The sequence below is a fragment of the Triturus cristatus genome, chromosome 4_2 (assembly GCF_964204655.1).
Source record: "Triturus cristatus chromosome 4_2, aTriCri1.1, whole genome shotgun sequence".
Lineage (NCBI taxonomy): Eukaryota > Metazoa > Chordata > Amphibia > Caudata > Salamandridae > Triturus > Triturus cristatus.
In genome coordinates this window covers 708,108,905-708,123,008 of record NC_140586.1, presented here as the reverse complement: position 1 = coordinate 708,123,008, position 14,104 = coordinate 708,108,905, and the positions used below count along the sequence as shown (strand labels likewise).

The 14,104-nt window shown below is 42.2% G+C and overlaps 1 protein-coding gene across 1 annotated transcript in view; it reads right to left on the bottom strand.

Annotated features, from left to right (window-relative positions):
* LDLRAD1 (low density lipoprotein receptor class A domain containing 1) overlaps positions 1-14,104 on the bottom strand; it is an 89,758-nt gene that overhangs the window by 18,851 nt on the left and 56,803 nt on the right. The window contains exon 4 of the mRNA XM_085602578.1: positions 5,815-5,943. Within this exon, the coding sequence (XP_085458704.1) occupies positions 5,815-5,943 (129 nt within the window). The remainder of the gene's footprint in view (positions 1-5,814; positions 5,944-14,104) is intronic.

Genomic DNA, 14,104 nt, shown 5'->3' with positions numbered 1-14,104 from the left:
AACGAAGTGGGTGCATTCTATGGGGTGGTAAACGCTCTGGAAAATGGACCTAATTATTTGGCAGAGGCAACACCTACATTTTACTCAGGAAATATAAATGGAAGCTTCTGCATGTGGAATAGTGCACGACCAATTGACAAGTTTTGAACTGTCACATGCTTTGTACTGTTACTTGGGCTATAACTAGTTTACAAACCCAGTAGGATAACTGTAGCTCCTAGCTAATGGCAATCCCAGAAATGACACCATATGATCCATAACGCTTTCCCTAAACTGTGCCACCACTCTACAATCTCACTTAACAAGCTTCAAATCTGCCCCTTGTGACATCTCAGCAACTAGACAGATCTTCGTTGTAATATATGATCTTGTTATACCCTTACATAGAATACTTTGAAGCGGCTATTGCTAGATACCTCGCTCGTATGCACCATTTAGTGTCAGCTAACTATTTCCCTAATTCTGGCTCCCATTTGGTCATAATTTTAGTGGTACCTGAAGGCAGCAGGGCAACGCAGCCCAGCATAGAGAGATGATTCGCCTACTAACCGAGACCAAGGATCTCAATATATTGTTTAGTGCATGAATATTATTAGTGTCTTCAAATCGATTTTAGGTGAAAAAGAAAATGCAATAAGAAATTTGTTAGCAGCCTCCCAAATCCCACTATCCAAAGTCCAAAAAAAAACAAGCATTTGCATTACAATAGGTCTCGCAATACTGAAAGTTTGAGCTATTGGCGTTGCTAATAATACAACACCAATAGCTCAAACTTTCAGTAATGAGAGCTCTATTGCACTGCACCTGTTTTTTTTCTATCTATTTATTTTTTTAAGCAATCAATCAAGGCACCCGTGCTTAAGATGTCTAAAGCTAATGCACAGGTTCCGCGATTTTAACAAAATTAAACAAATAGAAAAGAAATGGCGGCTGCCCACTTTTTTTCCTATTTATTTACTTTTGTTGCAATGGTGGCACCTGCGCTTTAACTTTACACATCTTAAGCTAAAGCGCGGGAGCCGCAATTGCTTCAAAAGTAAAGAAATAGAAAAAAAAGGCATGGGGACGCATTACTTTTTTTTCTATAAATGTGCTTTAGGATGTTTTGAACTAACCAGCACCACATAAATAGACGATTATACTAAACTCGAAACCAATACTTCCAGGACAATTCCTCAGGAAAATTTAATAATCACGATCACTGCTTTCCACTTTATTCATCAATTTATGACCGGATCTCGAGTGGCAGCCCTTATCAACTTTTGTAAGTATGTGTCCAGGCAATCGTTGAGTAGCAACAACTGACAACACCGGAATTGACAACAGTGATCTGGCTTTCATGGCCAATTTCAGCATTCTTGTGACTGGGTAATTTTTCATGCACTTAAACGAGTCCATAACATGTTGCAAACAGCCGCTTTGGCCTCAAAATATAGTGAGCCTAGCCTGCCCTCCTTCTATGGCACCACTGATTTCTATAACACAATCCTGTATGACCCACTATTTTTCGAAAAGGAAAAGTGTGCATCAACTGAGTGAGCAAAATCATTGTGGATCATGCAACGCGTCCTATCGGAGACAATGGAAATTTATTCTAGAAATTAATTGTGTGATATGCTTGCCTTGGATGCTCCTTGCTACAGATAAACGCTCCAATATCATATTGTTCATTTGATTGCTCATAGCTAGGTGGATAATCAATTAATTGGCCCGTTTCAGGAATGAAGGCCCAATTACATGTTTTGTAGTTCAGGGTGTTGACTGCCTTCAGTATATCAAGGCTGATCATCGCCTTGTGACAGTCGTTTTGCTTGTGTGTGCCCCAAGAACGTTAACATACTTCTTAGATTAGCCATGGTATTGCTATATCCGAAATTAAGGTTACCTTGTCAGCAAGGACTAGTGTAGGCAACAGTAGTAATACTACTACCGGAAACACCTGTGGAATTGTCCAATGAGCCTGTTGCCATACCCGAGAAGTGTCCACTTTGACCGGAGGAGACACAATGAACTTTCTGGACTGTCCAAGGTTCTAGTCCATAGATGATGTAGTAGATGTTTGCTGTGCTCAATCTGCAGCCTGTCAGTGGGTTGGTGTGGTGTAGGAATGGAGCACTATGTTACAGTCTTCAATCAGTCTGGGTGAAGGCTATATCCTTAGCTTAGGCGGCACAGCTTGTGATGCTCCATGACAGTTCCTTTGTTTTAGTTATTGGAAAAGTACCCAACCCCTCTGTTTGAACTTCACTTTTGGTGCCTCACAACTGTGCTTGGTCCAGCTTTTTGCTCACTTCAAAGGTTCATCAGCCTTTCTTCTCAATATGTCTGTCTACTTTTTGTTCCTTGAAACTCAAGGAGAGGGGGCTCTTTAAATCCAAAGGAATGGAGCACCCAAAACCATAAGGTTAACACAAAAGGATTCCCTTTGGATGGAAGGCAAATTCAACTTTTCACACTCCTTTCACCATTCATCCACATGGGTTCTCAAAACACGCGAATGAAGCACTTATAAAAAATAGGTTTGATAAATATATTCCTCTGATTTATGAAATCAATACATTTCAATAAATTTCACAAATGCATATTATACATTAATCACACAAAATTACTTCATGACAATACACTATGCCTAATTAACATAGGAATGACATAGTGTATTGTGTTTATATTTTCTCCTTTTAGAATTGTTTTTGTTTTTAACTGTTTTTAATGTCATGAAGTAATTTTGTGTGATTAATGTATAATATGCATTTGTGAAATTTATTGAAATTTATTGATTTAATAAATCAGAGGTATATATTTATCAAACCTATTACTTTTTGTTCCTGACAACTTGACTGGCTCCTGAACTGGCTTGTTTGTCATCATGTAGGTTTTGTTGCTGGTTTACCAGTTGTTCCCCTCTTGAGGAATAGGGCTTTCCATTTTGCTTCTTGTTCTATTCTGTGGTCAAACATTGTGGAATCAGAAAGAGTGGAAGGGAGTGACATGCTTTTCCTGTGTCAGGAGGAGACACGACCTGCACCACCTGGAAGACCAGCCCTTCATCACTGGGGCCAAATGGAGGATTAGGTCACATTTCTAAAGTGTACAGCAACCTTATACTGGTGCTGGAAGCAGAATTCAGCAGATAAGGAATGAAAGAGCCCTAGTGGTGTAGAGGAGCTATGAAGAGCTACGTCTTGAGCACTTTAGTAAAGGTTAGAAGATTCTCCATAAAGCAAAAGTGGAGAGTATTTAAACAAATATGCAGTATATTTAGAAAATAATTTTGCCCTGCATGGCATTTCAATGTGATACAGCAAGAAGAAAAGCAGAACAAAACACAGAAGTAGGCATCAAATGATATAGTTTGCTTTGTGATTTACAGAAAGACACTTAAAAAATAACCTCTTAGACGCAAGAAGCCAATGTAGCTTTACTAAATGGTTACAGATGTGCCCCTTGTGTGGAATACCTAAAACAAGTCTGGCAGTCAAATTCTGAATGAGTATAAACTTATGAAGAAACAATTTACCCAGGCCCACTATAGTGGTATTTCCATAATCAGTACTGGTCTATATCATTGCATGAGTGGCTGTTTTCCTAGCGGAAAAAGGCAGAAGGAGCAATACCATTCACAGAGATCTAGAGGCCAGGAGGCAGCTACCTTAACAATCTAGGGTTTCAAAGAAAGTAAGAAAATTGCACCATGATCAAATTCCTGGCCTGATCTACAGGAACAGGAGAACTGGCCATGGACTGGAGAGACCAGGATTTGGATCCAGAGGAATGGGGAACCTTCGAGTAAAGTACCTTGGTCTTATCCAAGTTAAGTCTGGGGGAGCATCAAACATCCTACGGAAGATTACAAGAAGACAGTCATAGTCAGGTTGGAACAGTCACTGAATAGGGAACTGGATGTCTGTAGAGTAAACTATGAAGTTAGCCCAAGTACAAACAACAGGGAGGTAAACGCAGGAAAACAATAGACAAACTATCATAAATGATCATTTGCCTGTTCCACAGAAATGATCTGTCTGTGAGGTTAAAAGTTATAAGAAGGCAAGGAGCAGATTAATCTCACAGAGTTCAGGGCGTAACCCAGAAGCTCCTATCAAGGATTTGAACTGGGTGGTTCTCTGTGCCTCAGGCACAAGCTTTTGAGTCTAACTGGCACCCTTGGAAGCAATAACAATCAGGATAATCATATAAACACACAAGAAGACAAAGGAGAACAGTGGAAGGCACACTGAAATAGGAACTGGGCTCAGGCAAAATCTGGATTGGATTTAGGATTTGGAACGGGACTGAAATATACAAAACTGAATCTACTGGAAACCTGCACACTAACTAGGACAGAACAGGAATATGCTGTCAGAACAGCAAAACAGAAATACAAGACGAGGAAACTGCATAAACAAAACAGGTAAGGATGTGTACAGTCAGAGCTGAAAACAGGCAAACACAGGAACAAAGGGTAGGATAAACAAGAAACACAAACACAACAATTAGAATAGAAACATTGAATTAGACAACAATGAAAATAGAAATCAAAAGACAAGCCTAGAGTATAGCAGCAGGATCAGCAGCAAAGTCAGTTGTAAGCCGCTGCACTCTACCTTCATCTGTGCTCCTTCGCTGAGCCTAGAGAGTAAAGTGCAAGGAATCAGGGAACCACTGATAAAGAGAAGGTAGAACTGGGACTTGTAAAGGGGAGGACCAGGGAAACCAGAAGACACCAGACAGGGCATAGGAAATCCAGCAACAGACTACGGGTCGGAGCCAAGAGAGAGAAAGTCCAGAAGGCAGGTGTAAAAAAGTCAGAAAGGCCTTAGGATCCAGGCATCAAAATTGCGAATAGAATAGAATAGAATAGAATACCGGCACCAGGATGTGATCGGGGCAGGGTCTGGAGAAACAATGGACTACAGGGACCATGATGCATCAGGAAGGTAGTGCAGAAACTTGCACTGGATTATGAAGTGGATCTGGGAAAGGCAGGATCCTAGAGGGCCTTTTGAGCACCACCTAGTGGGCAGGTGGTAAAATCCGAACACTTATGGAAAAAACTAATCCATCAATGAGCTGGACTACCTACCCTAATCTCCTTTATTCTAGAGAGTAATATGGGCTGGAAGGCCATATCAAGGCCGCCAAGAGGTCAAGAAGAAGAAGCACGCTGAACCCACAACACCCAATATTATTCTTATGTCTTCTAGGGTAGCTATATGCAAGGTACTTTTTCGTAGGTCAGATAAAACCCTGTTTGGCGGGTCAGGAATAGTGCCATTCTAAAAGAGGATAACTGTTGGCTGATAAAAGCATACACAGCTACTAGCCTTCCATTTCAGCCATTCCCATTGAATTTCTAAGAAAATCATGCGCCAATAGGTTTTCTTTACTTTTATTTCCCCAATATTCTGGTGTTAACTACATAATCCAGCTTTCATATTAATAACTGGAAATGTAATTCTTTGAGCACGATTCTCCAAATGATCTCTTCCAGTAATCCTGTGAGTGTCATATGTAAATGTTTTCATTACAAATATGTACAAAAATAGTCACATGTGTATTGCTACCTAAATTATGCATTGCTAGATACCTCTCTTTTTCCATGATTATTATTAGTTCATAAAAATGTAAATGTACCAGAATATTCAATTTGCAAAAGGTAGATATACCAATACGCTCTATTGCTGGCAGTTTATTACATTGTATTGCAAATTTGGTATGAAAAATAATTCTTCTGAAAAAAATCACTTATAATCAATTCTTTAGTACAAGATGGTTATTGCAGTCCCATAATGACCAAAGAACAGGTCTGTTACTTACGACTGCCAACTTCATCGGAACAGTCTCCACAGTTATTGTATCCATTACACTTCTCATCAATGTAAATCCAATTAATGCCATTTCCACACCAGAATATCAGGTATCCTGGAAGACTCTTGGGTAAGTTACCTAGACAAGAAGAACACATCTATTTATGTATGTATTAGTTTATTAATTTATCAAGTACATACTTTCCCTTGAGGGCATCATGAGGCTATGTCTGTGTAAATCCCCACGGAGGACAGGATCAGAGAACAAGGACAGCATGAAACTTGAAGAAGAGTTTGATTTTTAAGTCAAATATACTAGACAGTGCAAGCTGGTCTGACTGCTAAAGACATATTGTGGGATTTTGAAGAATATACAGGGGCTTATAATCCGCCCATTTCTTACTATTGGATGGCTTTACTGTCACTCTCATTCACTTGCTTCTTATTCCTCCTTTTTGTGTTCTAAATTGTCAATCTGGTGTTTGTCCCTCCAATGGAGCATAGCCTTTTTACCATCTATCCAATTGGATGGCTGCTATTCTTCCGTGACCCACTTTTAGAGAACTACTCGTTTTCTTTTTATTATGTAATCCATAGGAGTGAATGTGTTTTCCAGCTGTCTCCCTTGTGTGCTTTTCTCACCCCTTCACACCCTCCCCCAGGCACATTATCTCTTGCCCATGTGCTTTTCTCTCCCCACCAACACTCATGTTGCTTTCTGTCGCATGTGTGTCCTTGCATTCCACCTTGCTCTTTCACCCAAGTTTCTCCCTTTGCCCCAGTGCTCTCTCTCGTGTCGCTTCTTCCCTAACCGCCATGTTGCTTCACTTCCTCCATCCCCCAAGACCTGCAACTCGCTCATCCTTTTTTTTTTCCTTTTTTTAAAAGCGCTATTGCACTATATTCTATAAAAGCAAATTTGAGCTACTTTTTATTTACCAAACCATCTCCGGCCAATAAATTAGAAAAGAATGGCCATCTGCATAGCAACTTTGAATGCATACACACATGTACAAAATGACTAGACGGCCATGTCATCATGCCTTTCATTAGCCATGCTGCACAGCAGCCACGATGCTCTACAACACGGCTAAAAACCATTGGCAAAGTCAAAGGCTTTGCCAATGCTTGGTAATTGTTTTTAAGAAAAAGCTCCAAAGCTCAAAAGGGTGATTATTCTAGGGTGTAGTGCTCAGAACAGTCAAAGACCTCCTTGCTGCATGGGTCTGACAATAACAGGGGACCTGGAGAAGCAACAGAACACCTGATCTAGTGATCAAGTCAAGGTCTAGTGTGAAAACCGAAAGGAACGTAAATTGTGGAAGGCTCAGTGTATAAAACGATGAGCCCTGCACTGAGTGTTGCTTTTTATCAACAGGCAATGAAAACTGCAGTGTGCCTAAGGAGCATGAGCAATCGTAACAAGACCAGCAGCTACCTGCACTGCCATGTTTTCAATTCCCCAAAGTTTACAAACCTGGTACTCTGAGAGGCACAAGTATAAAAGTTGTCGTAGTCTAAACAAGAACGAATGGTGGCACGCATCACTCTAGCCTAGTTATTAAGTACAAGACAGGAAGTACAGGATTAGAGTATTCAGTGAAAGCTCTTGTCCAAACAAGAAGTCAAAAATGTTCACTTTCTGGTGGGAGCTAGAAAGATACCAAAGGAAGATGACCAAAGGGACTTAGACCGGACCGTGGAGTTTTCTTAGGCACTAATTTCAGTCTTGCCTTAGTACAACTTTGGAAAGTTAGCCGCCATCCAATCCTGAACCATGATTAGGCATTTATGGAAGAGTCAGTCAGTGGTCCAGGTGTCAAGTTTGCACGAGCAAGATCACTTATCGGGCTAAGGATGGCAGTCTTCTACTTACTTTATTATATCATCACAGTATCAGAACGACATGGAAATAACAATTACCCTGTGCGCTGTTATTGTTCATTATTATAGATTAGCCCCTGATGAAGGGACAAAGGTCCCGAAATGCATTGGGCGGGCAAGAAGAGTGTGAACATGTAGATGTTCCAAGCAGGCATCTGTATATGTTCAATTGGAGATCTGTATAACAATCAATATATGTATTGTGTAATATTCATATGTGATTCAATATGAATATAATGAAATGCATTAATGAATACATTTCTGTAAAATTTGTGGAATGAAGAAAGGTTTGAAATCTAACAGGCAGGACAATATGAAAGTGAGGATGAGAAAGGTCGGACAGGCAAGTTGCTATAAGGAACAAAAGATCGTGGTTCAGTACAGAGACTTTTTAAGGTATGGGCAAAGTAAGCAGTTGCCCAGGGCTCCCACCTTACAAGGAGGTCCATGGGAACATTTATTTCTTCTCTATTGGACCTGCCTATTGTGGTTCTCTAGCTAAAACTCTCTCTCTCTCTTTGCCTACCTCTGCCTCGGACTCTGTCTCTTTACCAATTGTGATCTAAAGGATTTTTAGGGTCCCAGGCAAGACCTATTTCAATTTATTTTGTGACCCTGTTAAAGTTTAACATGCAATTTATGGCATCATGCCTCTTTTAATTAGCAGGAAATGAGTAATACAATTACATTTGTTCTCTCTAGGGGCCCCAAAATAGGTATAGCCCGGGGCCCCCAAAATCCTTAAGGTGACACTGGTTCAGTAGTAGATTAAAGATATCCCAACAATGACTGGGAGGAGATGTGGCATAGATCAGACCTCCTTTAAAGGTCTGGCAAAGGCTTACTTATGCCAAGGAGATGAGAAGGCAGTAAGGCCTCGATATTCAGCAAGGTAATATGAAAAGTATGACTATTAAAAATTGCCATTTTACCATCTACGTTATGCAGTTTCTCTGAGGAAAAGGTGATCCTCTGTGTAGCAAGAGGGTTGGCATGGTGACCTGCCAAACACAAGAATAGAGCACTCTTTGGGCAACCCCGAGTAAAAAAATAAAAGTGCAGAAGTTCTAAGGAAACTGTAAAAGAGATGACCCTCCTAACGTGAGGGAGAGAGACAGAGCAGAGAAATCAACAACCATATGATGTAGGCTTCACATATGTTTGTCTGTAAAGACAAAGGCATCTCAAGGAAGGGGAAAAGAAGAAAAAAGAGCCCAAGGAGTCACAATATAGCAACATACACATATGAAGGGCCTATAGAGGAAAATTCCATTATGTCCTTTAATGCACAGCCGTACATTTGAGCAATGCAAGTAAATGCTCTCTTAACAGCTGCCTGCCAATCTATAGCCTGATCTACCACAATTAAGATTGTCATTCAGTCGTCGTGTGTTATTTCTCAAAGATTTAAAATTAGATCACATCAGGGCTGGGTACACACAGCGGGTTATTCTTTTATTCCCCTCTCCTAAAAGAATTCACAGATACCAACACTTACACCCTGGTGCATACTTTTTACTTGCTGAAAGAATAGCTTTGGCTAGAACATATTTAAAGGGTGTTAGACCTGGCATTCTTAGGGTGGTCTTCCCCCAGAATTTTTGTCTGCTTACCTCCTCTTTTTGCTGATTCTTTTTGTTGGCCTTGGGACTCTGCGCACATTACCACTGCCAACCAGTGCCAACGCGCATTTGCTTCTCTCCTAAAACATGGTTTGTGTAATGTATCCACAATTGACACATTTAATGTACCAGTAAGTTCCTAGTACAGTGCACTACATGTGCCCAGGACCTGTAAAGTAAATGCGCCTAGTGGACCTGTAGCACTGATTGTGCAACCCACACAAGTGGCACCTTAAACATGTCTCAGGCCTGCCACTGCAGTGCCTGTGTGTGTAGTTTACACTGCCATTTCGACTTGGAATAATTCCTAATGGAGAGACAATAGTGATGTCATATTTAGTACCTCTGGAATGGTAATGACAATTCTTCTATAGTGGCAAAAGTGGATTTGTACTTAGCTCTCTGAAAATGTCACTTTTAGAATGTTGGACATTTTCCTGCTCTTAGCTCTTTGTTGTCTGCTGCCTACACAATACTTTGTGTATTCCCTCTAGACAGGCCAGAACAAAGGAAAAGCTAGGTGTGACTTCATGCTTCTCCCTGGGAGTAGGGCGTAACATAGGCCCCCACAGCCCCCGCAGTGCGGGGCCCCTCAGCACAATGCAGACTAGCTCGACATATTAACATGCTGTCAGTGTCACAGCACGCATCAGCTGGACACAGTCTGCACGGCAGAGGAGCATTTAAATAATGATAATGGCTTGCCGGTCATGCACGGCAAAGGCTCTGTGCAGGGATGCCAGGCTGAGGAAAATAAAATATCATGAGGCCTATGTGTCCCCGTGTGTTCCCCACCACTCATGTGCACATACATGTAACCTATGTATTTCCCCTCCATGGCCTGTCTATCATGATGCTTATGCTATAACGTGGCCTGCCATAATCCAGTCTCCCATGAGAGAAACGACAAATCTGTATTGAGGCCTACACGTTTTGCATCATGTTTTCCTGCACCACATGAAAACCCGTGTTTTGTGGCTCAGCCAGAGCCGAAAAGAGGTTTCAGGCCTCAGAACGCTCTGAAAGCTGCAGCTGCGTCTCCTTGGCCTTGCACACTTGGGCCTCAGCCAAAGGGGCCCGACCTAGGTGCCGAGACAGTATTGGGCACGGTTATCTGCTTACTCCTACCGAAACCACATTCCTGCCTGGAGAAGGAGGGATAAACATGACCCATCTGCAAAGGAGAAAGCCTAGCCTCTCTGTCTCTTTTTGTGCGATTACAAAGCTCACGTCAGTGAAAAGCCCATAGCCCCCATGTAAGACTTCAGCAGTAAACGAAGAAATAAATGCCACATTGGCCCTTGGTGATGGGCAACCTATGTCACGTATCAGTCCCTGCTCCAGACATTAGATATCAGATAATACAAGATGTGCTGGTCGCCCTGACACTGAAGGCCTCACTTCTAGACTCTAGACTTCCCAGTTGCATAGCAATCCTTTCACACGTCAGTTACACGTCATGCTCGAGTTGAGCACAAGTAAGGCAAAGTTCCAGTAAAGTTCCAGCTGATCACGCAACCCCCTCTAGGCATCCACCCACCTCTGACACTTACCTATTATCATCAAGTGGACGCCCACCTTCACGCCTACTTACACACCCACATGCTCTAATCTCATTCTCTCTTGCTCCGCCTGAAGCACTCTTGCTTACGTGTATTATTACAAACATATATATACTGTACTCTGTAAAGAGAATATTGAGAATATCTTTTTGAGAATCCTGGTCCTGATCCCTTGTGGTGATGGAACTATTCTCCCTATAACTCGAGTTATTTGAATAAAGCCCTTTTGAACCTGACACCACGGACTCAGCCTCTTGCTTCATGCATGATCATATTGATATCTAGAAATTCTGAGCGCGTAATATTTTATTTACGACATTAATGGCGCCCGAACAGGGACAAATCTCCTTCCCCATGCGCCGGAGATGAAGGTCCAGTTTTGCCCCCTTCCACAGCCGTGACGGACTTCGAGTGTACACGTCGCGGGTTTTCCCGCCAACTCCCTCAGGCCAACGAAGGAGACGGACTGCGACCAGGCATCCATACGAGGCGGTGAGGATTGCGGATCGTCCCGACCCAGAGCCCACCCTGCGAGAGAGCTGTGTCCGAGGTTTCTAGAGATCCACCTAAGATACGCCATTCCCTGCGCAGCGTCAAGTGTCCGAGGCCTTCAAGTTCAAGTTCTGCTTCCCGGTGAGTTTCTCATGGGGGTTGCAATAATGACGGGTTCATTTAATGAACACGGTAAAGACGTGTCTCACTTGTGAGACCGGTATGTTCAAGAGCATGCATTCAAGGATTAATGTTTCAAGATTTAGAGTCCAAGTTTTCAGGTGCACCGATATAACTGTATGAATGTTATTGTCTTAGTAAGGTTCAGTTAGGTTTGAATGTGTCAGATTTTTGTGTAAAGTTTGTTTCATTGTGATTTTTGGTTTTTTGTTCATTGTGATTTTTGTTTTCGGTTACATTCCAACATGCCGTTATTTTCGCTAACTGCGTAAGATATGTACCAGGAAAGGTGTACTAGAGGAACCAGTTAACATTCCGCCTAGAGACACACCTGGACATTTCATGTACTGTAAACATGGTTTAGATGCCGTGTTGTTTTTAGAACTATGGGTGGATTACACGAAGGATTTAGAGACAAAATATAAATGGCCCATTACGGGAACGTGGGATGCGGAATGCATCATGAAGGTAGAGGAAGAGATATGGAAGAGAAAATCTAGACCTGCTCAGAAGGATGCCATTGAGTTATGGCGCAAGGAGTCACATAGAAGAACAGAGAAAGAGTTCCACAAAGCAGAGAGAAGTAGACAGGAGTCCGAAAAAGCCAAAGAAGAGAAATTACAGGAAGAAGGGGAGCGGGTAAAAAGAGAGCAGGCTGAAAGAGAAAGAAATACTGCCATTGCTGGTATTTATCCCGTCCTTTCAGAGGAACTAGCAAAAGTGGCCCCAGTAGAAAGACCAGTTAGAGTGCCACCGCAAGTACCCCGAAAAATAAAACAAACAGCATCCGAAAAGTTCATTAACACCTACCTAGAGGAATCCCCACCAGCATACGCGGACGGATTTTTCCCTGCACCCCCAACGCAAGAACAGCTCCAGGAGCTCGAGGACGGCGGGGAGGGAGGATCCGGGGCAACATCAGGAGGGGGGCCGACAGTAAAAGTAGACATCTCCGAATGTATATATGACCCAGATCCAGGAAAGGGCAGAATGCTCGTGTTTTCACTAAGGCTTAGACGAGCAGTCGCAGATTTGGAAAAATTACCAGATATGGATAAACATCTAAAGAAAATGTACACATTCATAAGAACAGGGGAAGGTTCTGAGTGTATAGCAGAAGCTGTACAAAATAGAAAGGTAATTATTAAGAACTATATCCTTCGCTTCCTAATTAATTGTCTGATCAGGGAAAAAGACGAAGGCGATGGTGACGTAGACCGTTGTTATATTGGTTGGAGTGATCGCATAGATGCCGGTCAGCATGATAAATCAGGCCAGACAGACAACATGTTGACCAAAATCCGAAAGGCAATAATAGCGTCACACGAAGGAGGCCCGAACGAAACAGCTGAGTTATCGTCTGATGACGAAGCAGGGGACAAAGACAGAATACATTATGTAGGCCATGCCCGGCGATTCGAAAGGCCCAAGGGCCTCAATCACCGTAAACAGGGAACTGCCATAAAAGAAAGATATTCCCTTGAAAGTTTGTTCCAGATCACCGAAAAAGCGGTGAATAAATGGCTAGGTAACGATCAGCCCCTCACCCCGACCGAAAATGAATTAGCACGATCAGCCACCCTGTGGATATCCCTATATGATATATATAATAATGATATCGTAGCCCAAACGTTCTTGAGCCTCCCACCAAACGAACAGCGCATAGCGGGTGTTTACATGGTCCAACATTTGATCACGTTATATGAGAGTCAATATTCTGGTCCTGGTCTATTGTATAAGTTGCTGGACGACATAATACTAGACAGGTGGATGAACATGGGTACTGAACTGATTAATGTCATTCTGGATCAGCGACACAAGTATATAGTATACGTGACTAGATCCCTGCTTCCCGCTCCACCACAGGTTAAGGGACAGTCATACGACAAGCTGAACCCCCTACGAGAGGTTCATCCTGTAAAGGATGCAAATAATGTACTGCAACGGGTGTATGTCTACACCCCCTTGTCGAAATTAGAGATACTGGAAATGAAAAAAAATGTTACCATCCCATGATAAAGACCCGGGGGGTTTTCACCGAGAACTAAAGGACATTCTTCGCTTAGGAGAATACACATATGCAGACGTTCTAAAGTTATTAAAAGTGCTATTACCTGCTGGTATTTACGAGAAGCTGAAAGGACAGGACTGGGAGGTGGGAGAGAAAAGGCTCAGCTGGGATCTGTTGGAAAGAGAGGAAGTGGGAAGAGGCCCGGGGGTTGGTCTGGGTCCCCGAGCTAAAGACCTACCTGAACTCCTTGTACAAGTTTTGCCCAGATTACTAATTACCAAGAAAGAAGACTGGGATGCTATTTCAGCCTGTAAACAGAAACCAGACGAGGACACTAGCGATTTTTACTCTAGGTTTGAGAAATGTTTCACTATCAATAGTGGTCTTAAGCCCGGTAGTGATTCATATCCCCATCTTTTCGTGAGCAAACTAGTAGAAAATTCCCTACCAGAAGTGAAGTATAGGGTACTGAAGGTTGAGAGTACTTGGCAAGCAAACAGCCCTTCACAAATGTTACAGATGTTACAATACCACCAGAACAGAATTAGA